The sequence below is a fragment of the Aulonocara stuartgranti genome (assembly GCF_965226115.1).
Source record: "Aulonocara stuartgranti genome assembly, chromosome: 15".
NCBI lineage: Eukaryota > Metazoa > Chordata > Actinopteri > Cichliformes > Cichlidae > Aulonocara > Aulonocara stuartgranti.
This window is the reverse complement of record NC_138951.1, coordinates 42,222,079-42,250,000: the sequence shown is the minus strand read 5'-3', so window position 1 is coordinate 42,250,000 and position 27,922 is coordinate 42,222,079. Positions and strand designations below refer to the sequence as shown.

The window sequence follows — 27,922 nt, the reverse complement described above, 5'->3', positions numbered from 1 at the left end:
CGGAAGTTGCACCATTTTTACAAACCAATTCTGGTTCATTTGTTTCACTCAACAATCGGCCATGTGCGTATGAAAACAAAGGCACTGCGCATGCGCGTTTTACTCCCATTCTATCGCGATATTTCATTTTCCTATCGTTGCCTAACATTATACCGGTATTACCGTGAACGGTATAATATGGCCCAGCCCTAACACTCACACACACACGCACACACACACACACGCACACACACAAAAACATACACACACACACACGCACACACACACGCACACACACACACACACACACACACACGCACACACACAAAAACATGTGCAAAAACTCTCTGAAGCTCTGTTTCATTTATTTTCATTTCCACGTCTTCTCCTTTCATATTTCTGATCATTGCTAAGAAATGAGAGTTTTTAACTCCACACATATCAAATCGTTGTTTTATAAAGCAGACCTCTGTGAGAGTGCATGTTGCTCCTACACAAGCTGGTTTCTAATGAGAAGAGAAATAAGAAGAAAGTATGAACTCAAACAATAAACGTGCTCCAGATCACTTTGAATCGATTATGCAGGCCTGGCGTTTTTTGCAGTGATGCCAAATCAACCGTGTTTGCTATAAAAATGAAATAAAATGTTGGAAACACAGAAGAGTACATCTGCTTCCTCTGCGACCTCAGATGACTCTTTGCTGGCTGGAAATGACGCTTCTGTTCAGTCAGTGCTGCTAGTGATATATGAACATAATTTATTGTGCAGTGTATCATATAAATCCATTGTACTGTATGCCAGAGTATTCTTGGTATAACATTTAATTGAATCGGGTCCTGCAGAGAGTAGCCCTCCCCATCTCCAAGGTCAGGGGCTGCACGGCTCCTGTGCAGGTGCTTTGTGGGAGAGTAAATGAGAGGCTCCTTCTTTTTTTCTTATCGTCGTCTGTGAGGCCTGCAGTGTCACTGCAGATCTGTGGCTGCAGAGGACACACACACGCCCACACATGCTGACAGGTGGTGGTCATTTATCAGGCAGACTATAATGAGAGCATTAATCCAAGCCACTGGAATGAGGTCAGAAATACCCTGAGTCACGAGCCGTCCCTGCGCTCTGTGTGTGTGTAACCCTGAGCTGAATATACACGATGCTTGTTTACTGTCTCTGCAGGTAAAGCCCGGTGATGCAACACTGACTCAGCAGGTACCAGAGATCTTGTTTCCATGGCGCAGCGTGGTTGTCAGAGGCGATGGTACTCTGAGGCGGGTGAAGAGGGACTGGGTCATTCCGCCTATCAACGTTCCCGAGAACTCACGAGGACAGTTCCCTGAGGACCTAGTCAGAGTAAGACACACACACAGACACACACAACAAGGCCTGTCTTACTGTGGCTGTGAGGACTGAAGAGAAGGAAGAAAACAGGGAAAACAAACAGGAAAATACAGCAAAGAGCAAAATGTCTGGAAAAGATAATCAAATGTGACCCAAATGGACAGCACGACAAAATAAAGCCAATGAAATACCCAGGAAACAGGATCCTCGTTAGCCTGTTTCAACAATGAGCTAATGCAGTCTGACAGAGTGCTATAGCAGCTATGCACCAGCATACTGCGTATAAGAGATGGATGTAGTGATTAGTCTTTGATGTCCATAATGATATGACGATGATATTTAGTGTATGATGCTATCAGCCAAGCCTAGCCTGCTTGGTTAGCAGCCATAAATGTGCAGCTGCATCTCAGAGCAGTGTTTCCCACGAGTGTTAGTGTTTGTGGTCCAGAGGAGGGACACAGACAAGAACATGATCGACATTAACAAGTTTATCCTCTGAAAATATTTTATTTTCCAAAAGCTTTGTGAGAGATACCTAAAGAATAAACCAGCTAGCTCTCAATGAGCCTCATATCCTGTGTTTAACTTCAGCTTCACTAATGAGCTCAGCTGTCCTCGGACTCCTGTCTGCCACCAAGCAGCTGACGCAGCACCAGCATAGCTGCAGCCAGTCGGACACAGGAAGCAGCTAGCTGGTTAGCAGCGACTGAGCTGAACAAGAGGAAGGATTGTAAACTAGTAAATCCAACTAAGCACACATATGCCTACAGATAGACAGATGCCTGCTAGGAGATCACACACTGGAAACACTGCTGCACAGACTGAATAGTCCGTACAATCAGCCATGCAGCAAGCTGTAACATTTCTCACATAATTGCATTTAAATATGCAAAAAGCAGCAGCAGCTTCAGTTAAGTGACTGACACTACATGACATTAGCTGAGGTGTGGACTGTGATGGCAGCCATCTGTCACAGCAGCCCCAAAAACATCAGCTTTCAGGTGGATCGTAGAGAAGTTTACCATTAATTCACAAACGTACCAAATATGTTCATGGACTTTGTCTTAAAAGGTAAAAGTTGGTCTCAAACAGAGTATTTTAACAAGAGTCTGTGTGAAATCACTGGATTGTGAGTCAACCTCAACTGGTCCAGAACAAGAAATCATTTCTCTTCATTTCTCAGCCCCGAATGCTGCAGCGTGCCCTGAAACAAGGCCATGTTGGATTTACTGGATTCAGTGGACACTGGATGCACACAAATGTTTTGCTTTGGCAGAAACTTAAACAAATGAGTTAAATCAACACAACGTATTCATATACCATAAACCTGTGTGTTTGTGTTCTGAAAACGCGATTGAAACAAGTTTAGATGAAGTAAGTTGAACTCTTGTTTTAATCCTTCATAATTTTGTCATTTTATTTCAACACTATTCAGTAACTTTTACCCCAGTACTACTTGGTCACTTAAAAACCACATGTTGTCTTCATATTACATAATGTTCAGCAAAGTCTAGTTAACATAAAAGTTGAAGGGATCTACAACAACTACCGTCCTCCTGTCTGCAGGGGCGTAACCCCAGAGCGATAGGTTACACCCTGGACAGCTCACCAGTCTTTCACATAGAGACAAACATCCATTTGTGCCAGATTGTGGATTCGAACCTAGGACCTGCTTACTGTGAGGCAACAGCACGAACCACCACGCCACCAATCCTGGCTTATCTAAAATGGAAAGCTATGATTTCAAGGCCACGTTTTTGTCCTTGACAGGTTAAACACAATAAATAGCGCTAGCATGCACGGGGTGTGTAGTGTCTGCCTCCAGTGATTTTCCTGTGGTGTGAAATCTCGTGTGGTCTTGTGAATTTCATGAGTCCAGCAACTAACCACTCCTACTAGATTGTATCAGGTCATCTCAACAAGAACAAATGAAGTTGTTGAATTTCGTACAGATCCTACATGATTCAATTACGTAAAATGTTTGTGTTCAAATTACAAGTTAGACTTTTTTAATATAACGACCACCCAGTGTCCTTTTTTCAGTAAACCAAAAGAAGTAGAGGCGGCTGCTCGACTTGACTGAGATCGACGCCTTCCTCAAACCACGACCCAAAGCGCGCGAGACTGAAATCCCATGCGAGATTTAACACTGCTATATTATTGACTTACTTCACTCGAACATGATATGAACAATTTAATCTACCCGCTCTGCATATCATGTAGTTTCTACACTATATAGTTACACGTAACTTTAAAGCCCGAGGCACTTGTGTTAAAGACACGATGCTTACATAAATCCAAGAGCCGGCCAATCCCTTTTTTTCAGTGCGATTGGAAACTTGAAACACTTAAAGGGTCACATCCAGTGACCTCAGAGCCAATCAGAGATTTACAGCAGAGCAAGACCATGCAGTAAATTTTAGAGCAGACATGCACCTATGAATAAAAAATGAACTCAATACTAATGATGACATCTATGAAGAGTCCAAATATGATGATAAAATACTACTACTGCTGAGTTAGATAAGTGTGCTGTGAAAAATGAGTCGTATCTGTGCCTTCAAAGCACAAAATAAAACTTTGCTCACCAAGGTCCACGTAGAAATATATAGAAGCTAAACGAATTCTGATGCTGGCCTTCTTCATTCTTCAGAAACCGTTGTTCTTCAGCACATGGAGCTGGATTTGGCTCTGTCGGGCTGGTTCAAATTCAAATAATTCAAATTTTATTTGTCACGTACACAGTCATACACAGTACGATATGTAGTGAAATGCTTGGACAACTGCTCGTGACCTAAAGAGAACAAAAAAGGAAAAGGCTATGAATAAGATAGGAAATAAATATGAAAAATTAAAAAGGGTAAATTTAACTAGGAAGGAATAAAATATAAATTAAGGTTAAAAATGAAATAACTGTACAACACAAATTAGAATGAAGGGTAAATTTAACTGGGAAGAATAAGATAAAATATATAAATTAAAGTTGAAAATAAAATAACTGTACAACAAAATACACAATACACAATATAGAACTATATAAGAATGTATGAAGAAATATAAATCTAAATAAATATATACACAATAACAGCAGCTGTGCAAGTATTAACTGGAAATGAAGAATATAGTGACCAGTGTTGTGTTCAGCTGTGTTTGTGCAGAGGGTGCAGGCAGGGAGCTACACGTGGGTTGGAGAGGTGGACCATTGTTCATATTCAAATAAACCTGGTTCTTTTTTAAAGGAATTTTCATTTAAAATATGTTTTTAATTTTGATCAACAGAGATAGTTTCAGTGGTTTAGTCGGGATATGAGCAGTGCTTTCTCTACATGTTAGACTTCACGTTACAGTCAGCTACATTCTTTTCATGAATCACTTCTTTAACTCCCAAAGCTTAGTAAGAGACACAGCATCCATCATGTAAACTCTACACTTACACTTTCTGTGGGCTGCAGGAAGACATGAGGCTCTCTCTGTGTTCCTCATGAATCAGACGTGCTTCCTGTAACCCGATGACCTTTGAAACCTTTGGCAACATTTCTTCTGACACAGTACACATGTAATAAATCACTTTAGTTACTTTAACAATGGCAGCCTTGCAGAGCAAACAGCCTCCACACATAATACGTAATTATTATGAAACCAGTTATGCAGCTGTGACTGCTGTAATAGAGATGAAGTAGGTAGAGAATGACAAATGCAGCTGCAGCTTTAGCCTCGCTAAGAACTATTTTATCCAGCAGGAGTCTCAAACTCACACTGGTTTGATCCTCAGGGAGCCAGACACGTGGATCTATAATCTACTTTTTTAAGTGTAAAGAACTGTAAGTCTGTTCTAATATTTCAAAGCAGAACACAAACAGCAAAACAACCAAATGTCAACATTATTTCTTACCAAATGCACATTCAACCTAAGAGCAGCAACTTTGGCATACTGACTGTTTGGAGCTGTGTGGCCACATATAACAGTGCTGCACAGTTATATGTGGCCTTTGCAGAATATAAGACTACATGTCAGTGCTGGTCCATTTCTAAATGTAACTTTAGGAAAAAAGAAATAGTCCATGTTGTGAAAGCTCCGGCAGGTAGATATCTGTGCTCTTTAGCACACAATGAGCCGTGCAGATGGAGAAAGAGGCAGCTTACCTTTCAGACTGAATTTGATTTGTACATGGATCATTTATTCTTTGCTTCTGTTTGAGTGTTTTCAAACGTAGCCTTCCCTCTGGCTCCGCCCAGTATCTCCAAATAAATGCATTAATTCGGAGACGTCTTCATCTTGTTCTGAGACTTGTAAACATGTGTGTGTGCATGTCGAGCATCTTTGCAGCACCCCCTCGCTCTTTAATGCCGTGATGATGTGGACAATGTGCAGAATATTGAAGGTGCTCCAGACATCACAGTTTATTTTAGCTTCACCACATTTCCTTTCCTGAGCTGCTTCAGGCTCCTGCTGCGTGTTGCCTGTGCAAGCCTAAAGTCATCGTGACACACAAGACACATCCAGGTCAAACTCACAACGTAGCTCCACTTTTGGTTTCATTATATTCTTACATTTAAGAAAAGATGGCAGTCGTGCTCAGCAGAAAGAAGCAGCTCCCAGAATACTGTGACAGCAGCAGATGCTCACAAAGAATGTCGACTTCAACATAGAAAGTTTGTTTTTTAATGCAGATTTGATGTTATTTACCACCTCCACTGTTCTCCCGGCTCTGCGTTTCCTGTAGTAAACACTTCCTGTGCCCTTTGTGTTTCTATCTGTTATTTAGATCCGCTCAGACCGGGATAAGAACCGAATGCTGCGCTACAGTGTGACGGGACCTGGGGCTGACCAGCCTCCCACTGGGATCTTCATCATTAACCCCATCTCAGGCCAGCTGTCGGTCACCAAGCCTCTGGACAGAGAGCACATCTCCAATTTCCACGTAAGACTGTGGGCGTGCCAGCGAAGGTCAAAGACGGAGCAAATGATGAATGCTTTAGTGATCGGTGTGTTAGCTCCTCTGGCTGCATGTTAAACAGAGGTCTGTGGTTAATATGCGATACAAACGTCTGCAGCGTTGCGTCTCGGTTCCTTCTTCCTTGTTGCACTGAGCGTTCTTGCATGGTAGATATGTCATAGCGTTAGTGTGTGCTCTTCAAAGTGTTTTTTGTGGCCAGCCAAAGATGGGCTCTTTCTATTTAAGTAACTTTAAAAGTACTAAAAGTTTCACCTTAGATTACATAAAGTGCGGTTTAACACCAACCCTAACACTTAGGACCTGCCTCTGGAGGCATGAGTCTGCTCCCAGTCAGCACGCTGCTCTGTGTCGTCCCTCGCGTTTTCATGTTATATCTGTGCTGTCACTCTCTCCTGGATTTATTCTCTCTCATGCAGAGATGATGAAGACATTCCTTTAAAAAAGCCACTTGGTGTTTGCTTACTATATCTGCTACCGTCACAAACAGCTCCGAGAGCAGAGTCTAACCTTTTGATCTGTAGGAATGCACACACAACTCACACGGGGGAGTGGAAATCTGGAGTCGCAGCAGGTTGATTTGCATTTAAGCTGTGTGATGAATATTCATGTGATTGGATGTAGTTGTCAGAGCTAGGAGCTGGGATTGGCCTGCATGTTTATTCATGAGGGAGGCTTTGGCTCTTTGAGAGCCTCATACAGATGCACTGTAAAGGAATGACTTATCAGGGCCAATCAATACCTATATTCAGCATCTTTGACCACATTATGCTGAATAAATACATCACATATGCGCCTGGTTTAAACTAAGGCCATCAAAAATAAAATAGATGTTTGATTTTCAAAGTGGGAGTATGTTCCTTGAAAAGTTGTTTTTCCAAAGTTTTGTGTTAGCTTTGATGGTTTTGATCTTTGAGCAGATTATTTAATATTAATTACAAAGCACTGTTTTGTAGCTTTTATGCTGAAACCTCCAGAGATGCATTCAACTACACAACAAATGGCATATAGCATGTTTTCTGCAGGTGCTGGTATAAACTTTAGGCTGCATACATGTTATTCTAAAGTAATCATTCCAGAGCATCTCCAAATTCTGCACAGTTTGGTCTTTGGCACATGTGCCGTGACCGACCAGTATTAGAATAATAAGCAGTTTAAGGGTCCTCTTTCAGTATATAGGTGGTCCACACCATGGCTGATCACCAAAGTCCAATTCCACTGACGTGTGTCATGACTGTGTTAGGCTACAGTGCACGTACCCCGTCCTGCTTCAAGGGATAGTCTGGGCCGTGGTTTAGTTGAACTCACAGTGCGCTTGAACTGCAATAGCTATGTGCAGTCAAGCACAACTCGCTTCCTGAACCACAGCTGCCTCTGCTATAATCACTGTTAGCTATTTCATTCATTAATTGTTCTTTAAGGTATTCGAGAGGACCATATGATTCACACACTGGTGCAAAAAGTTTTGCCAAGATGAAACAACAAAATACATTAAAATTGCCAGGAAAGGAGTATTTATGTAACAGGTGTACAAACTGTATTGTGCACAGTGCGGTTGGTGCAGCCTGGGCTGGAGGCACAAGTGCATGTGTGTGTACATGCATTTCTGAAATAAATCAGTTCTTAAAGGTGAAATGTTTAGCAAAACAAAATGGTCACAATCACTTATTAAGAGTAGTGCTAGTGTAGTGTGAGTGTAAGTGTAGTCCGATGTAGTGCGAGTGTAGTGTGAGTGTAGTGTAAGTGTAGTGCGAGAGTAGTGTGAGCGTAGTGTAAGTGTAGTGCGAGTGTAGTGTGAGTGTAGTGTGACTGTAGTTTGAGTGTAGTGTAAGTGAGGTGTGACTGTAGTCCAATGTAGTGTGAGTGTAAGTGTAGTGCGAGTGTAGTGGGAGTGCAGTGTAAGTGTAGTGTGTGTGTAGTGTAAGTGTAGTATGAGCGTAGTGTAAGTGTAGTGCGAGTCTAGTGCGAGTGTGAGTGTAGTGTGAGTGTAGTTTGAGCGTAGTGTAAGTGTAGTGCGAGTGTAGTGTGAGTGTAGTGTGACTGTAGTTTGAGTGTAGTGTAAGTGAGGTGTGACTGTAGTCCAATGTAGTGTGAGTGTAAGTGTAGTGCGAGTGTAGTGGGAGTGCAGTGTAAGTGTAGTGTGTGTGTAGTGTAAGTGTAGTATGAGCGTAGTGTAAGTGTAGTGCGAGTCTAGTGCGAGTGTGAGTGTAGTGTGAGTGTAGTTTGAGTGTAGTTTGAGTGTAGTCCAATGTAGTGCGACTGTAAATGTAGTGCGAGTGTAGTACGAGTGCAGTGTAAGTGTAGTGTGTGTGTAGTGTGAGCGTAGTGTGTGTGTAGTGTGAGCGTAGTGTGAGTGTAGTGCAAGTGTGACTGTAGTGTGAGTGTAGTGCAAGTGTAGTGCGAGTGTAGTGGGAGTGCAGTGTAAGTGTAGTGTGTGTGTAGTGTAAGTGTAGTATGAGCGTAGTGTAAGTGTAGTGCGAGTCTAGTGCGAGTGTGAGTGTAGTGTGAGTGTAGTTTGAGTGTAGTTTGAGTGTAGTCCAATGTAGTGCGACTGTAAATGTAGTGCGAGTGTAGTACGAGTGCAGTGTAAGTGTAGTGTGTGTGTAGTGTGAGCGTAGTGTGTGTGTAGTGTGAGCGTAGTGTGAGTGTAGTGCAAGTGTGACTGTAGTGTGAGTGTAGTGCAAGTGTGAGTGTAGTGTAAGCGTAGTGTAAGTGTAGTGCGAGTGTAGTGCGAGTGTGAGTGTAGTGTGAACGTAGTGTAAGTGTAGTGCAAGTGTGAGTGTAGTGTGAGTGTAGTGTGAACGTAGTGTAAGTGTAGTGCAAGTGTGAGTGTAGTGTGAGTGTAGTGTGAACGTAGTGTAAGTGTAGTGCGAGTGTAGTGCGAGTGTGAGTGTAGTGTGAGCGTAGTGTAAGTGTAGTACGAGTGTAGTGCAAGTGTGAGTGTAGTGTAAGTGTAGTTTGAGTGTAGTCCAATGTAGTGCGAGTGTAAATGTAGTGTGAGTGTGAGTGTAGTGTGAACGTAGTGTAAGTGTAGTGCGAGTGTAGTGCAAGTGTGAGTGTAGTGTAAGTGTAGTTTGAGTGTAGTCCAATGTAGTGCGAGTGTAAATGTAGTGTGAGTGTAGTGAGAGTGTAGTGTGAGTGTGACTGTAGTGAGAGTGTAGTGTGAGTGTGACTGTAGTGAGAGTGTAGTGTGAGTGTAGTGTGAGTGTGACTGTAGTGAGAGTGTAGTGCGAGTGTGACTGTAGTGAGAGTGTAGTGCGATTGTGACTGTAGTGAGAGTGTAGTTTGAGTGTAGTGTAAGTGAGGTGTGACTGTAGTCCAATGTAGTGTGAGTGTAAGTGTAGTGCGAGTGTAGTGGGAGTGCAGTGTAAGTGTAGTGTGTGTGTAGTGTAAGTGTAGTATGAGCGTAGTGTAAGTGTAGTGCGAGTCTAGTGTGAGTGTAGTTTGAGTGTAGTTTGAGTGTAGTCCAATGTAGTGCGACTGTAAATGTAGTGCGAGTGTAGTACGAGTGCAGTGTAAGTGTAGTGTGTGTGTAGTGTGAGCGTAGTGTGTGTGTAGTGTGAGCGTAGTGTAAGTGTAGTGCGAGTCTAGTGCGAGTGTGAGTGTAGTGTGAGTGTAGTTTGAGTGTAGTTTGAGTGTAGTCCAATGTAGTGCGACTGTAAATGTAGTGCGAGTGTAGTACGAGTGCAGTGTAAGTGTAGTGTGTGTGTAGTGTGAGCGTAGTGTGTGTGTAGTGTGAGTGTAGTGTGAGTGTAGTTTGAGTGTAGTTTGAGTGTAGTCCAATGTAGTGCGACTGTAAATGTAGTGCGAGTGTAGTACGAGTGCAGTGTAAGTGTAGTGTGTGTGTAGTGTGAGCGTAGTGTGAGTGTAGTGCAAGTGTGACTGTAGTGTGAGTGTAGTGCAAGTGTGAGTGTAGTGTAAGTGTAGTGCGAGTGTAGTGCGAGTGTGAGTGTAGTGTGAACGTAGTGTAAGTGTAGTGCAAGTGTGAGTGTAGTGTGAGTGTAGTGTGAACGTAGTGTAAGTGTAGTGCGAGTGTAGTGCGAGTGTGAGTGTAGTGTGAGCGTAGTGTAAGTGTAGTACGAGTGTAGTGCAAGTGTGAGTGTAGTGTAAGTGTAGTTTGAGTGTAGTCCAATGTAGTGCGAGTGTAAATGTAGTGTGAGTGTGAGTGTAGTGTGAACGTAGTGTAAGTGTAGTGCGAGTGTAGTGCAAGTGTGAGTGTAGTGTAAGTGTAGTTTGAGTGTAGTCCAATGTAGTGCGAGTGTAAATGTAGTGAGAGTGTAGTGTGAGTGTGACTGTAGTGAGAGTGCAGTGTAAGTGTAGTGTGAGTGTAGTGCGAGTGTGAGCATGTGTCCTGACTTTAGGGACAATCAAAAGGCCAGTACCAGAGGACCTCAGGGTCCGCGAGGGTTCATATGGTAAAAGCAGATGTGAGCGATAAGAAGACCATTAAGACCATTAAGACATTTAAAAACTAATAAAAGAACTTTAAAATCCTGAAACACACGGGGAGCCAATGCAGCGATTCTATCAAAGGCTGCGCTTAGATCCAGCGGCACCAGGACTGAGAGCTTTTGGGAGTCCCAGTTACATCTAAGATCATTTAAAACCTTTAGGAGAGCCGTCTCTGTGCTGTGGTTCACCCTAAATCCAGACTGGAATATCTCCAGGATCTGTCTATCATTCAGAAAGTCATTAATCTGAGTAAAAACACGTTTTTCTAAAATTTTACTTAAAAATGGTGAGTTGGATACAGGTCTGTATTAAAGTCATTACAATCCAAACTGCTCTTCTTCAGAAGGGGCCTCACCACCGCCGTTTTAAAGGCAGCAGGGAAGACACCCAACTGAAGAGAGCAATTCATCACGTATAAAAGCTCAGCCTCAAAAAATCCATAAAGTGAAGAGGGGATAAAATATCAGATCTGATGGCGCTGACTTTTCCCCTGAAGTGGTCTGCAAACTGCTCACAGAGCGAGTCTGTGGGGCTTCTTTGGGAGCTGTTAAAATCAGGGTTAAATAAATGATCTATGGTGGAAAAGAGGACCTTGGGATTATTAATGTATTATTGTACATTTTAAGTTGCTCGCAAAGTATTTGATAGTTAATTACATTTTTATTTTTCCTGCATCTCCTTTCTGCTGCCCTGCATTTTCTTTTGAGTGTTTTGACTTCTTCGTTTCTCCAGGGTGATGCATGTTTTACGTTAATCTTTTTGGTGGTGAGTGGAGCAACGGAGTCAAGGCTTTTCTTCAGTTTGCTGTTAAAATGATTAAAAATAAAATCACAGGGTGCAGGTAGAATCACAGGGGGGCATTCGTCTAAAACCCTGGTAAAATTTGCAGCCACTTCAGAGGTTAGATAGCGCCTCCTCACAGTTCGCACCGCTGAATAAAACCGGTGATGTTAAAAAACACACAGTAGTGGTCAGAGACAGCCAAGTCAACAACAGAGGACACGCTGGTGGACAGCCCATGGGTGATGACCAGGTCCAGAGTGTGTCCTCTGTTGTGAGTCGGCTGCGTGATGTGCTGGGTAAAATCCAAACAGTGAAAAATGCTTAAGAATTCTTTTGATGCAGGGTCAGAAGGATTATCTATGTGCAGGTTAAAGTCACCGGTTAGAATTATCATGTTATATTTTGAATGTATGTTTGTTAAAAATTCAGAGAATTCCTTGATGAAAGCAGCGCTGTCTTTAGGTGGTCTGTAAACTGTGACAGATAAAACTGGAGGGCTGCTGAAAACAATAGCGTGGAATTCAAAAGTGGTAAAATGATCAAATCAAATGTGTTTGGAGGTGAGTGTGTTGTTGGCCAAAGATGCAGTCCCACCACCTCTCTCACCACTTCTAATAGAAAAAGAGAAATTTGAATTTGGTGGGGAGGCCTCAGTGAGAACAACTGGTGCATCCGAGCCCAGCCATGTTTCAGTTAAAATAAACAGTCAAGTTTATTAAAATCATAGTTTGAATTCAGATGAGCCATTCCACATTAATGGTGTACAAAACAGTGACAGCTACCCAGTTGTGTTCACGAGGCTCCGCCTACGACAGCCGTAATGCTCCAACAATCCATCAAGCGGTGCGGCTTCGTAGCTCAGCAAAGTCGTACTGAAACATTTGACAGATTTTCGAGCGCCGTGCACATAAAATCGCTTCGAGGTCAGTAAACACAACCAGAGTTCATACATGAGGCACACGGGATTATAAGGGGCTCTGTCGACTTTCAGACAAATCAAAGGATTGATTTTAAGTGCGCCGTATTTTCCAAACAACACGGTAATAACGACGGCCCGCTAGCATGCGCTACCAAAAATAGTGCTTTGTTGTGTATCTGATGGACGAAGCTAAACCAGTTCCACACCAGTGAAGCTGCAGCATTTTTACAAACCAGTTCTGGTTCATGGTTTCATTCAACGATCCGCTCTCGCCCTCACCATTCTGCGTCGCTGCCATGATTTTTCTGCCGTGTGCGTATGAAAACAAAGGCACGTTTTACCCATATTCTATCATGATATTTCACTTTCTTATCGTTGCCCAGCATTATACCGGTATTACCGTGAGCGGTGGCCCAGCCCTAGCTGTAAAAGCAGTGTGGGACTGTTTGATGCACTGAGACTGGAATATTGCTTTCAGGTTATTGTGACATTTTTTTCCAAAGTACACAGTAAATATTTGTCACAATGTGACAAAATGTCAGAATCACTGTTAAAAGAGCTGCGTGGGAGAACCATTCCTGTTATAAATATAATAATAATTCATATTTTGTGTAAAGTCTTTTGTGATTTATGGTTGCCTGAAGTCTGGGGTCCATAGAAACCCATTAGGCTCCTTGCGTCTTTGCTGTGAAACACAGCAGGTAGACTGCAGTTTAATCAGACTGAGAACAGGTGACTTAGCCAAGTTATTCCACCTTAAAAGCTCTTTGGTTGTTTTATCCATTTGTTTAGGATCACTGCCCAGCTGACCAATGAAATGTGCTCCAATAAGGTTTTATGCCTTTGAATTAATGTGTACAAACACAACGCTTCTGTATAATTCTGCATTCATTCAGCTGCTTGCTTTTGTGGGTGTGGGATATCCACTGGCAGCCATGCATGCCCAAACCACAACCTAGCCTTAGTGGTTCTGTTTTTTGTTATGGGGTTTGTGCGTGTGCTGCATCCTCAAAGGTTCGAGCCTGAAGTCTTCGCTTGATCTTTAACAAAGAAACATGTCTGTCTAAATCCTGCACAGCAGTCTTGAATTACTCTGCAGCCATAAAAGGGATTTTCTTCACCACGCAGGGTTTGTCCTCATCCATACACGTGTACGACTCTGCTGCAATCTTATTTAACATTTTCTAGTTTAGCAGTTTTCACCAGTTTTGTCAGATTGTTGGCAAATCGTTCGACCTCTCGGCGACACAGTTGTACTTTTTAGCCCCTGCAAGATAAAACTGATATAAGATTGCACGGTAACAGCATTCAATCTAAACTGCGTGTGAGCTCTTTGTTCATAAAGTGACTCACAGGGGCCTGAGATCCATTTGTTAGCTCAGCTCCATGCTATACGTGCACTTGTGCTTCCTTTAACCTTGTGGGCTGTTTCGTTTATCTCCTGAGGTCTCTCAGAGCACTACCTCGTAATTAGTCTCAGTGGAAGGAAGCAGTTTATTACCGTCTTCACCTGTCTGTAATAAAAGTTGTGTGTGCATGTTTGTGTGTCTGTGTATAGTTGCGAGCCCACGCAGTGGACCTGAATGGGAATCAGGTGGAGAACCCCATCGACATCGTCATTAATGTCATCGACCAGAACGACAACAGACCAGAGTTCACTCACAGCATCTTTAATGGCTCCGTGCCCGAGGGATCCAAGCCTGGTACCAACACACACACACACACACACACACACACACACACACACACACACACACACACACACACACACACACACACACACACACAACCTTTGGATTACATCATTCCTTCCCTGGCATATGTGTGCTGACTTGCTGTGTGCTTCCCTGCAGGATCCTTTGTGATGACGGTGACAGCAGTGGACAAGGATGATCCAAAAACTGCCAACGGGATGCTGAGATATAAAATCCTTTCCCAGAATCCCCAGAGCCCCTCCTCCAACATGTTTACCATTAACAACAAGACTGGTGACATCATCACTGTGGCGGCAGGCCTTGATCGGGAGGTGTGTGTGTGTTAAATGTGGACATTTTCTAGCGCTCATATCTGAATCCATATGGAGCAGCTGCGTCTCGGCCTGAGAGTGTGTGTCCAGCCTGCAGCATAAAGACAGCTTTTTAAAGTCTTACGTCAGTAGAGCTGAATCCCATCTGTCTGAGGCCGTGCTATCTGCACGCCAGCATTAATAGTCACTGATGAAGCCTGTTTTTAGAGGTACCTACTGTTCTCACTCAGCGCTGTATTTTAGCTCGTCTGTGACTCGCAGGTCAGATTAACCCTGTTTACCATATAAAAGCAGGTGAGCTGAGTTATCAACAGCCAGACCTGCATGGCTGAGATACCTCTATCTGTAGCACCCACCGTCACTGATATTAGTTATTAACCCTGTAAGACCCAACCCATCGCAACATAACCAGAAAATTCAGATTTTTTGGAACTGAGACATTTATTAACCCTTATAACAAATTCACACCATTTTTTTGCTCTATCATGTTGTGGAGTATATATTTCTGTTATATATTTATTATATATTTTTGTGTCGCATTTGAAACATTGTTGTTAACAAAAAGTTTCCAAAAGAAGAAGCAGAGGTCTGTTTTTCTCTGTGATGTGACTGCTGGGGAGGCTGTTCCAGTGTTTCCGAGCTGCAACTGGAACTTTAAACTGAAGCTTCTGACCTAATCAAGCTGCACGGGGCAAAAAGCTGCAACAGCTATGATCTGGAACCAGAAGCCGTCATCGTCAGTGCAACCAAATCACAGCAGCTGCACCTTCAGATGCAACAATGAGGAGCAAACATCTAAATGCAAACATGAAAAGTGCTGAAATGACACACATGTATAAAATGTAGCACGATAAGCTAATGGAGGCATTTCAGAAGGAAGCCCCACAAACAGTGAACTGCTCTGGGAGCCGGTGTAAGGAAGCCAGGCAGGGTCGCAGCTGCGTCTCCAACCAGCTCTAATTCTTGTGATGTTCGTGCCTCACTGAGTCCAACGTGGAGCAGAAACAGTCTGGATGTGATAAAATCTTGAATCGTAGTTCCATCGTAGCTAAAAGTCATAGTTGCAAAATCTGCACGTTTGATATAAGAAGCAAAACTAATAGTTTAACTGGAGGGCAAACTGAATCTGGGCACACGGGGGATTCATCAATCAGCGCTAAAGCTGCAGCTGCTATTATAGTACAAAAAAGCCTGCAGTAACTGACAAAGTAATCTGCACTCGTCTTTTGTCCACAGTCAATCAACCAAACTTTATTTGTGTGGCAGCTTTGGTGCAGGTTGCTCTTTCATAGGTGACTGACGAGCTGATAATGAGATAACACAGACAGCGTAATAATAGAGAGCAATTAAAAACAGAATAAAAGCATCATCACAGAAAAGGGAAAATGTGCCGTAAACAACGACCGAAGATTTTAAAAGCCTGAAAAATAGCAGAAAAATCCAACTTTGCACAAAGAAGAAAATGGCAGATGAAGTAAACAAGGTCAACAAGCCATGATGAGGTCGAATGAAGTGTACATGTGAAGATCTCAGCAGCTTAAAAGTCTCCATCACTTTTTATGCTTTTTAAATGTCTAAACATCGTCTCTGTCAGGTGGTCTGCAGCTCAGTCACAGTGTTGTCATAGAGCAGCGGCTTCTGTAATTAAGGCCTGACGTGCATTAGCAATCAGTCTTAGAAAAAGGATCAGCAGTGGGCTGCCCTAAAATGGGATGATTGTGCTCTGGAAAGCAGAAACGGTCTTACATTAGCACGGAGTGTGAACCACTCATCATGTCTCGGAACATTATTTTTAAGTAGCACTGACTAAATCATCAGCTGTAATGGTGATTAGACAAAATGACAGTCCCCTTGTCAAACGGTTTTAATTAGATTTATTTCCAAGTCATACAATGCGCAGCGGGACACTTCAGTCTGCAGAATAAGTGACGCTTTCTGTTCTGTGATTCCAGAAAGTCACGCAGTACACCCTGATCATCCAGGCCACGGACATGGAGGGGAATCCCACCTACGGCCTTTCCAACACTGCCACCACCGTCATCAGGATCACTGATGTCAATGACAATGCTCCAGAGTTCACCACAGAGACAGTAGGTGCACACACACACACACACACACACACACACACACACACACACACACACAGCGTGCTAGCTCTGCATCAGCAAACGGGCGAGGCAGCGTCGTCTGAACGACACTAAAGCTCTCTGAGCTTTTATTGGCAGCAGGCAGATGGTGGAGGAGTGAAAAGCCAATGAAACATCCAATATGTTTATCCTCCTCAGTAAAGCTGAACAGGCTGGACAGGAAGGAGCAGTGTTTGTGGAGATGTGCTCTTTATTCTCAGATATACTGCGCTCGGCTCTGCGTGACAGGGAACTGTTTGCAGTGGCGAAGCATTGTTTGTTTGTGATGTTCACCACAGCTTTGTGTAGTGTGGAGTCATCCAGTCTCTGCTCTTTCAGTTCTTCGGAGAGGTTCACGAGAACAGGGTGAACGTGATCGTGGCTAACCTGACCGTGACCGACAAAGACCAGCCTCACACTCCGGCCTGGAGCGCCGTGTACCGCATCATCGCCGGGGACCCCACGGGACGCTTCTCCATCCCCACTGACCCCACCACCAACGAGGGCCTCCTCACCGTGGTCAAGGTGAGGTTTGGATGTGCACAACATGCACACGAGAATAAAACGCTAACTCTCGAGACTTGCCTGGCGAGTAATGTTCTCACAGAGCGATCTAAAAGCAGCAGCTGTGCTCGACTCTCAGTGTGGTCGGTTTGTAACATCCAGAGAGCAGAAGATCCCTGTGATCGCGATGTTTATACTGTCTGACATGTTCCAGAGAAACACGATGAGATGATGCTTAAGGTTGCACGTGCTGAATGTCCTTGACGTCGGGCATCATTGTTGTCCTTCGCTTTGTCTGTGCAGCCCATAGATTACGAGAGCACCCGTTCCTTCATGCTGACTGTGGAAGCGGAGAACGAGGTCACGCTGGTCCGCGGCATCCACTTGCCTCGTCAGTCCACGGCAACCGTCTCTGTTCGAATCCTGGATCTGAACGAGAGCCCGGAGTTTCGCCCAAACCCGAAATCCATGCGACTGGAGGAGGGTCTGTCGGCCGGGTCCATGCTCACCACTTTCACTGCGCAGGACCCCGACCGCTACATGAGACAAACTATCAGGTCAGAAACTCCTGGAAGCTCTTCAGAAACCTTTCATTTGTGCCAGTGAGGTCGAACTACAGCACTAAAACAATCCTTCAATATATAATTACAGTTTGTAATGCAACAATAAACTGTTGAGCGGGTTTGAGTAGAGACGTGAATGTATGCGTCAATGCATTTTGATAAGAAGAACATTTAAATATGTGGAGCCTTTTCACTATTTAAATTAGTCTCACATCTATTAGAATAATCAGCGACTGTCATTGAAAAATGTGCCACTGAAAGGAAATTAAAATCTGAGTAGAATGTAATTCACCCTCCAACATTTACCTATTCTTCTACATTTATTCAGTGCACGTCTGCATGTCGATGGCGTGCTGTAGTGAGATTAAAGCAGAACCTGACGCGCTCATTCTTCACCTTGTTTTAGAGAAGATTCGTCGAGTGCGTCTCGTGTGAAACTGAGAATTTATAAAATGTGCACAATTCATGGAACGTTTCCAGTTGGACACAATCGTAGACTGAATCAGCACGTCTGTGCTGCTATTTGCTCTGCTGCTGCTCGCATAGTCGTCGCAGAGGAGGGCGTGTTCATGTGAGAGAACAAAGGAGGCGCAGCCCTGCTTCTAGCCTTCTTCCTCAGTAATCATTTTACTTGTAAATACATCCAGAGTCCAAGCACAGCCATCATCTCGACCTCGCACATGCGTGTCTGTGTTTGCATATCTTTGTGGGACAACATGCCGTCCCGTCAGTTTGAAGGCCTAGTTGTAGTGTCAGGGTCAGGCTGTGGTTCGGCGTAGGCGTTCATTTGGAGAGAAAGCATCGTGTCCCCACACAGATATGAAAACGTGGTTTTTGTGTGTGAAATCAAAACCTCTGAGGTAATTTGATGATGCAGATTTCAGAATTATAGGTTGAACACTGTGTGAAGATTTACCAACTTTAATAATAATAATGGATACTTTATTGATCCCCATGGGGAAATTACTTGTTTTTCTCTGCATTTGACCCATTCACTCAGTGAAGCAGTGGGCAGCCCACTAAGCAGGCGCCCGGGGAGCAGTGTGTAGGGACGGTACCTTGCTCAGGGGTACCTCAGGGTAGCCGTTAAGTGGATTCGAACCGCCGACCTTCCGATCATGGGGCGACCACTTTACCTACTGAGCTATCCCTGCCCCACAGCTTTTGTGAAACAGCTCTTGCTCAGTGACGCGCACCAGCCAGCGTAGCGCTCAGCGAGCAACAACTCTGAGTTTCCACATGACAGACGTTATGTTACTGTCTCAGCATGAGGTTTGTGAGGCATTAGGAATGTGACCAATGTCGGCGTGAGCAGCCGCTCCTCCTCTGTGACAGTTTTCATTTTCTTCTGCTGGTCAGGTTTCATTTTAAACGCATTAAGATAAGAGATAAGATAAGATAGATAGAACTTTATTAATCCCTCGGGTGGGTTCCTCTGGGAAATTCGACTTCCAAAAAAAGCACAGCAACGACCAAAGTTACAGTTACAGAACTGTTATATATATATATATATATATATATACACACACACACACACACACACACACACACATATATAAATACAGAGACAAATATAAATAAAATATACAAAGGGGATAAATAGAATAAATAGGAATAAAAAATAAAAATACAAGTGAATTGCACATTTCAAGTATTGAGTCTATTGCACTGTTGACTATTTACAAAAAGTATTGCACAAGGTATTGTACAGTGAGGTGCAGAGGCACTACAGCTTGCATCTTCCATCTCAGGCCACTTTGCCGTCCCCGTTTTCATATAAAAGCTAGATTTTGTTATGAGTGCAGATGCAGGTTTCAGATGCTGCAGCACTCATCCAAACGCTCAGCACAGCAGAAAGCCTGCAGGACTGATGCTTTTGTCCCGATCCTTCTTTCTTTTACATCCCACTATTTGTTTCTAAATGTAGTGCTGAAGTCTTTGTAGCCTAGCAACAGCCAATAGTGGACGCACACTGTGCTCACAAAAACACGCACACACAGCGAGTTGTGTGTGGAGTGGCCCAGCAGAACGTTTTTGCTTTTGTTGCTCTCTGTTGTGCGCGTGCTCCTCGATTAGTCATCTGTGCTGCTCTCCGTTTTATCTCGCCAGTTACGAACATACCAAATGGATCATGTTCCCTTTCATGCCTGCTTCACGGTGACTTTTTGGCTGACCTGTTTTCATTTGTTGAAGCTGTGCCGTTTGATCCATGTGCAGTGTTTGAAAGATGACTTTATGCTAACAGCAATGCAGATGCATGACTCGAGTCTCTTACATGAATTCATTTCATCAACAATTTGCAGGAAGTTGCAGAGCTTTTATTGGTCTCTCCTTGGTTGTTTCCAGTTCCAGTAAATATAGCATTCTTTCACTAACAGTCGTTCTTTATCGTTTTTAAGAGAGTTAACGTTTGAATTCATCCCTGAGAGTAAATGAATGAGTTGTGGCTGCCTTGAGAGAGCGTGCCGCAGTCCCCATACATCAGCTCCCAGTGGCTGCTCGGCGTGCAGCCAGGGAAGCAGATAAAGAGGCCTCTCTGTGGTGGCTTCTCATGCTGGCTCTCTCTCACCGAACACAGGTACTCCAAGATGTATGACCCTGCCAACTGGCTGGAGATTAACCCGGCTAACGGACAGATTTCCACCATCGCCATTCTTGACCGAGAGTCTCCATATATCAAGAACAACCACTACAACGTTACCTTCATGGCATCTGATAACGGTGAGACACACAGGCTGCGCTGCTGTCCGGCAGTAACCCATCCCCCACATACAGAGGTGGATTGTGTTCACTGTGCCTCAGTGCTCTTTCATTAACTGCACTAGTGCTGCTTCACTGTGGAGTCAGTGTCACAGTGCAGCTCCTGGTGCAGGAAGTGCTACATGGAAACAGCCACGAGCTGCTGTTTGATATTTAAGTAACAAAGCTAACGATACAAACTGTTAACATAGCAGGTTTTTGGCATCACTGATGACATGGTTTTGTTGAATTGTGTAAAATAAATAACTGCTGGAGAACATTACAGTGGTTAAACCACTAATATAACTAACCTGCTAGTATAAAAAGGCTTCCATCTTCCTTATCTTGATAACTACAGTCGGTAGCACAAGTCTGTCACACTCAAACCCCCCAAAACCAGTGTTCCCACTACTGAGTATGTAGGAAGTGCACGCTATGTTCCTCGATGGTGTAGTCGGAGCAGTCACAAAGACTGATGCCAGAGCTAGGACCCACTTTTTAAGCAAACTTGGTTGCAAAGAGGGCGCTGCATCAAAAACTTTATGATTGCTCTGGTTGCCTGCAGTTTGCATCTAGTTTGCATGAAGTTTGCATGTTTGTGTCCAAACATTCACTAACTGCTACACACTCCTGGGAAAGGTGCAACACAAAAACCAAAGATGAAAAATGTTCAAGTTCAGAGTGAAAATGGTTTGAATTTGGTTCACACAGCTTCTGTTCACAGTTACCTCTCAGGGAAGAGTTGGCGAGTGTTTGGGAATAAATCAGATGTTCCATGCAAACGACGTGACAGCGACCACAGTACTCAGAGGCGGTTTTTCCCAGCAGGTCAGGGAATATACATTTCTCCCAGATGGAGGAAGACCTCAGTAGGCTGCATGGGTACATCCCAGTGACGAGGATACTCACTAATTAGTGTAAGCAGCTGAAGCTGTTTCTTCAGGTGAACTGTGGGCAACTGTTGTCTATGCACAGGGCAGTGGATTCACTGGACTAACACCAGCTACTGCTACATAGGCACAGATGGCTGCAGCTGGGCATCAGCAGATTAGTCAACAGGTTAAAGAGCATGAAAATCAGCTGCACCCATCTGTCACGAACCGAATGAATACGTCGAAGAATAAACTTTAATATGGTCAGGTGCACTATTTATTAGAAGAGCACAGTTTTATGGAGGAAATTCAAACCCAGGCTACAAACAGGTTTATTTCTGCTGTAAAGTTGGCTAGTTTCACGCGGGGACTGATTCACTTTTAAAGCCACTTGAGGGACAGACCGCGTGTTTTGGCACTTCTTGCTGAAGTAATCTTGTATTTGATTCATCATAGTTACTGTTTCTCAAACATCAGGCCAGCAGGATGCCCAGTCACATACAGAGCCTGTGAAACTGCTTCAGCATGCTGCCCGTGGTTTACAGAGTTCGGCCTTGTCCTGCGGTGGACACACATCTTCCCCTGTGAGCAACAGATTGTTCCATCTTTATTCAATTATGCTTCACCTCTTGTAGGACTACACAGACGGTCTTGTGGACACAGGACTCTCATTGATTACTAATGGAGATGTTTTCCTGCCTATTTAGTGCACGATTTCCAAAGTCTCCCTTTTGTTTCTGATCACAGTTGTTCTTTATAGCCACAGAAAAGAGAGAAAAGAGGATTCTCTGTTCAAAGTGGGAAATTGTTGAAGGGGAATGTCATTCAGCAGCAGCTCAGTCCATGCAGTCCACCATAGACCCCTCTGCACAGAGAAGCCGCTGTGCTCCAGCTTCCTGCTAACTGACTGTCTTAGCACTTTCTCTGCCCTTGTCTCACACACACACACACACACACACACACACACGCACACACACACACACACACACATACACAAAAAGCCCAAACACAGAGACAAACACACAAGCTTGTGCTGCAGTCTGCAGTGTTGGTGGTCACCGTATGTGCACGACCACCAGCTGTTGTTGAACACACTGTAGCTCCTGCTGTGTTCAGTACATTTTTAATCACTGATTAATCAAAGTAAACAATGGCGTATCGTCATGTGTCTCCACACGTTGCTCTGAGCTTCGCGGATCGTTGAGGAGTGTTTAGTCAGACTGGAAGTAAGGACTTGTGGAGGCCTGTTCCCCACAGTGTCACATTAAGCTGCAGTGTAATAAAAGAACACGGCCGGGCCAACATTGAGGCTCACTCATGTGTTTGATTTGTTTTTGCTCACAATGAAGTTTAATGGCACAAAGAGAGAATATACATGCAGGTGATTCAACACCTCTCACTGCTCCACAATCTGCACATGTGCAGTGCTGCATGCACTTTGTTTTAAACTGCATGCGCCAGCACAGTCCTCTGCAAAGTAATATGTCTGATTTATTACAGGAAGCATCATTAGAGTTATTATGTGACTAATATTTCTGTTATTTAGTTTTAGTTGGGCTTTGCAGAGGAAATTGTTCCCACCATGTTTCCTTTGCTTCATGTGGGAAAGGAAAATGAAAAAATCTGCAGATTTCATTTACTTTCCGTGCTGGTTTGCAGGTACCCCCCCTGCCAGTGGGACAGGCACCCTTCAGATTTACCTGACTGACATAAATGACAATGCGCCTCACGTGTTCCCTCCGGAGGTGGAAATGTGTGAGAGGCCGGAGCCCAATGCTCTCAACCTCACAGCCAGCGACCCCGACCTGAGTCCCAATGCTGGACCCTTCGCCTTCGAGCTGGCCAATCGTCCCTCAGATGTACGTCGCAACTGGACTCTGCATCGCCTCAACGGTCAGTACTGCATAATGTTTCCGTTTTTCATTGCACTTTCATTCAGTCTGTCTGTGGGAGGAATTCTTCCAGGATTTCAAGTCGTGCAAATCTCTCAGTGTCAGTCAGAGATCGTGAGATAATGACAGTATCACTTTCCAATAAGCTTGAGAAATTCATTTGCTCTTTCGGTGCCCCGATGGTCCAGTTGTCTCTCTACATATGATAATGAGGCCCAGTAAAGGTCCACGCAATCAGAGCGGCACCCTGTGATGTTAGGCCAAGTCAGGCTGGAGTCACAGAGATGTCAGCGCTGCTGCCTCAGGGTTTGAAGACCGGCATTAGATGATCTAACACCTGATGTAGATGTCATTATTGTGCAGCCAGGTCGCTGCTCAGGTGGAGCTTCTCATCCTGCAGTGCTTGATCTCTCTCCACCTCTGCGGCCTCTTCTTGACTCGTATCATTAGCTGTATGAAAACATCTGTAACAGTTCATTGAGGAAAACTTTACAGTGTGGGCCTGAGCTCTTTTAGTTTTTATGTTTTTGTCGTTCATACATTTATACTGAGAAACAGACAGTAGTGATGTGGCTCCAGCTCCAGTCTGCAGCTACAGTCCTTGTGTTGCTCTGCAGCTTTTCCACCTACTACAACCTCTACAGAGCTGTCACCAGCTGCAGTACATCACTGTGGAGTCAGAGTCCATCTGACAGCTGGACAGGAAACTGGAGTTCACCACAACAGTGACCTGCTCGGCTAACAGGGAGGAAATGTAAGACAGGAAGAAGCGGGCTAGCTGGTTAGCAGCAACTGAAGCTCTAAACCAAACTAAAGCATTTCAGACTGTAAAGTGTACTTGTTCTCTCCACCCAAGTGTCTGTGTAGCTTATCATACGTAGCATCATAGAGGGTCAAGTTTGCTTGTTTGTGTTATGCTAACGCCAACGTTAGCTCGCGTTGTCGTAGAGCATGTTGGTGTAATATGATTAAAGCTAGACTTAAAACAACTATATAAATAGAAGCCTGTTGTATATGACGTGTGGGTGACTGGAGTTAGAATAGACCTGTCTATAATTAATGCACTCAAAGCCATCAGGCTCTGGACCAGTGAACATAAATACATTTTGTGCAGCAATTAAAACTCTTGTGACACATTTCAGGTATAAAACAAGCGTTTCATCTTTGGAAACATGGCGCAGTTTATCGAGATACTTGCGATTTGCACATTAAACTGTCCGTTAGCACTGCTTTCAAACCATTTGGTCTCTGTTAAGAAACACAGTATAAAGAGGAAAAATCATCATCTTTCTCCTCTTAGCTAAGAGCTCCATCTCACAGTCAGCCCCTGCTTGCTGCACTCTGAATCAAATGTGTGCACTTGCACTTTGTGGCTGGCACTATTTAGAAATAAACATTTTATTCTCCTTTTGACTTAAGTAGTTCAGTAACACAGCACTAAATGAGTTCAAGCCTCGGGTGAAATGTTCTGTTTGGATCCTTGAAAGTAGGTAAAAGGAAGATGCATGAAACTCTTCTCTTTATTTACTGTGGAAGGCTTTTTGCAAAGGAAAAAAGTAAAAACATTTGTTGTTAGTTTGCTACCATAGTTGATCAGCTGGAAACGTTCCCTGTAACCACCTCCAGGAGTCGGGGACAGCGACTCATCTGTATCCATCCCTGTGTCATCGTAGGTGAGCATGCCCAGCTTCGACTGCGGATAGGCTTCCTGGCCAGCGGGCTCTACGAGGTTCCCATCACAATAACAGACTCTGGCAACTTGCCCATGTCCAACACATCCTACCTGAGGGTCAAAGTGTGTCAGTGTGATCACCATGGAGACTGTGTGGACATGGAGCGGATCATCGCAGCTGGACTGGGCACCGGAGCGATCATCGCCATCCTCATCTGCATCATCATCCTGTTAGGTGAGCCCTTACAGCCCGATTCTGTCACGCACACGCTCACACTCACACACACACACACACACTCACACGCTCACACACACACACACACGCACACACTCACACGCTCACACACACACACACACACACACACACACACACACACTCACACGCTCACACACACGCACACACGCACACACTCACACGCACACACGCTCACACACACTCACACACACACACACACACACACTCACACACACACACTCACACACACACACTCACACACACACTCTCTCACTGATTTAAATGAGTTCCTTGGAAACATCCCCACATCCTGACAGTAACTCCCACTTGCCAGTGTGGGACCCTGTTAGTCTCCTGACTGTCCTCGGGCCTTTTTCTTACCCGTGGTTATGAACGCAGATGTATTTGGGAAAAGCTAATAAAGCTAATTTGTCAGCAGACGGCAGCCGGTGGTTTGGACACTGCATTTCAACAAATGCTGTCTGCAGAGGTCTGGGCAGTATATCGAGGCACCTAACCTTAAGGTTTGTGGCGCTGTGTGGAAACATGTGTGAAGGGCATGTAGGCACACTGTACTAGAGCCTGACTGAACAAAACCAGAGAGAGGCCAGAATAAAGTGGGCAGAAGAACAGAACCTGATGTCTGATGGCTGAGCTGATTCTATCCATGCGATTCTCAGGCCCCGTATAAGGTGCTGCGTGCGACTTAATAAATGTCACATCTGTTGTCGTGACGTCTCTGTTCTGTGCTGAGATCTTGCAGCTGCTTCGAGCCCTTTTGCCACATATAAATTACTGCAGATGGAAATAATCTGATTTCCAGAGTGAACTAAGATTGCTGCAGAAATGATGTTTGACATTGTATTCAGAAAATAAATAATATCACAGAAAGTGGCTCGAGCCGGTCAAACAAGGCAAAATAAAGCCAAGCACTTAGAGCAGATATCTGGTAATAAGCGATTACATTTATCACTGCTATGGATGCTCCTTCTTCAGCTGTTTCATTTACTGTCGATCTGTTTGCAGTTTCATCCTCACTGGCAGCATCAGACTGTCCATCAGTGCATCACTTTGGGTCAAATTAAATATCGAATGGACTGCTGTGAAATGTTCTACAGACATTTATGTTCCTGTGAAGGTGAATTATAATCACTTCATCGGGTCACAATTTTAATCTATCGAGTGCTTTGGCTTATGACGAAATACCTGCAAAACGAATGACTTTCCCATCATCCTCAGCTGTACTCGTGTGTGCATACGGTGTTCACAGGGTACTTATTTCTAAGTATAGTTGTGTCCAATCAAATTACCAGAAATTAATTACTATGCTTGTAAACCTTGGGTCAGATACTATTAGATTGCTTCAGCTCAGTGGTGCTGATAGAGTTGTGGGTCTTCAGGTTTGTAGCGAAGCTGCTAAACCCTGTCTGTTCACTGCACCGTCGACTCCGTGTTAATGATCGTGCAAAATACAGCAGCTATTAAATATGCATTCCTTTCTGTGTTTGTAAATGTGTGGACAGCAGAGCTAAAGAAACAGTTCAGTTTGCTGCTGCAGCTCAGCGACACTCACTTCCTATGAGCCAGCAAGACATTTCAGGCCTAATCCAAAGTGTTGGTGTCGAACGCCTCACAGTTTTTCTTGAATTATGTCCTTGTTAGCAAGCAGCACCTGATGTGCTTGGACACTCTGAGTGGCCCTTTGAGCTGCTTCCTCAGCACAAAGCTACAGGTGACAGAAGAGCAGGAAAGCAAACAAAGTCAGCCTGACTGATCGCTCAGCTGAAGCACTGCAGAGTGTTCTTATACAAAGAAGAGATCTGAAGCCCGATTGAACCACTGAGTCACACTTTTAAAGGTTTTTTAAAGAAATAAACACAGAGCTCTCACTCGGGTTTCACATGATGGATCAAACTGTTTGATTAGCCAGTTAGAATAAAGGCATTTGGGCCAGCTAGGAGACTTTAAACTAGAGCCATCGCCAAAGCTCTGCAGGCTACAGTGAGCTGTGGCAGAAAAATGATTAGTGCAGCAGGCGACATTCAGGGCCAGAGAAGCTTTAATGAAATCTGCTGTACTATATTTTAATAACTGCAGTCTTACTGGAAATTGTAATGTCACCTGAAGTTACACAAGGCATGAACAAAGCATTCAAATCATTATGACGGCCACCGCTGATAAAGTCTGGCTGTGCCGAGAGGAGGTCAAATGGAGTCGGAGGAAACAGCCACAAGCAGGAGAGCAGCACATCAATATGCCTTTCATGGACCTGCTTCAGGAACTGAGGGACAACGAAAGCAGCCACAAGAGCAAATACTGAACTGAGGCTTGAGCCCTGAAAGACATCACAGTGAGGAGTTTCAGATTTAGAGCTAAGTAAAGTCAGATCAGTTTAAATGAAGTCCTTGATGTGGGGAAGATTCAAGTGTCCACCACTAAAGCAGCTTCAGCCTCTGATAAAAGATGAAGGTTCCTGGTGTTTTACTGCAAATGCTTTTGTGTAGCAGCAAAGACAGCAGGGCTGTGCAGAGAACTGTCAGTATGTTTATTACCATCTTTATAATGCATCTTTATTTTAAATAATGCCATCAGCTCGTGACCATAGACTGTATATAAAAGATGCCCGCAGCCCTGTGACATGCGGCTACAGTCGATGAAAGGCTGGAGCATCGACTTATAAATGAACACCAGCAAGCTACGCTCATAAACAGTATGGGTGCAAACAAACATGCTAACTGGTGCTGAGTAAAGGACTTGCTGTAATTTCACTCACCAACACTGAAGCACAAACGTCTTGGGCAGGCAGCACGCTGCGTCACCTGTCAGGTAACTGCAAATACTCAGAGGCACAAACAGCACAGATAAGCTAAGC

General features: G+C 44.1%; 1 protein-coding gene across 1 annotated transcript in view; it reads left to right on the top strand.

Annotated features, from left to right (window-relative positions):
• The window catches only part of LOC309689518 (cadherin-2-like), a 104,371-nt gene that overhangs the window by 57,212 nt on the left and 19,237 nt on the right, over positions 1-27,922 (top strand). Inside the window, exons 4-13 of the mRNA XM_082506023.1 lie at positions 1,151-1,324; positions 6,079-6,234; positions 13,980-14,124; positions 14,275-14,447; positions 16,400-16,537; positions 16,913-17,098; positions 17,381-17,634; positions 20,219-20,361; positions 22,911-23,144; positions 24,817-25,050. Coding sequence (XP_082362149.1) covers positions 1,151-1,324; positions 6,079-6,234; positions 13,980-14,124; positions 14,275-14,447; positions 16,400-16,537; positions 16,913-17,098; positions 17,381-17,634; positions 20,219-20,361; positions 22,911-23,144; positions 24,817-25,050 — 1,837 coding nt within the window. The remainder of the gene's footprint in view (positions 1-1,150; positions 1,325-6,078; positions 6,235-13,979; positions 14,125-14,274; positions 14,448-16,399; positions 16,538-16,912; positions 17,099-17,380; positions 17,635-20,218; positions 20,362-22,910; positions 23,145-24,816; positions 25,051-27,922) is intronic.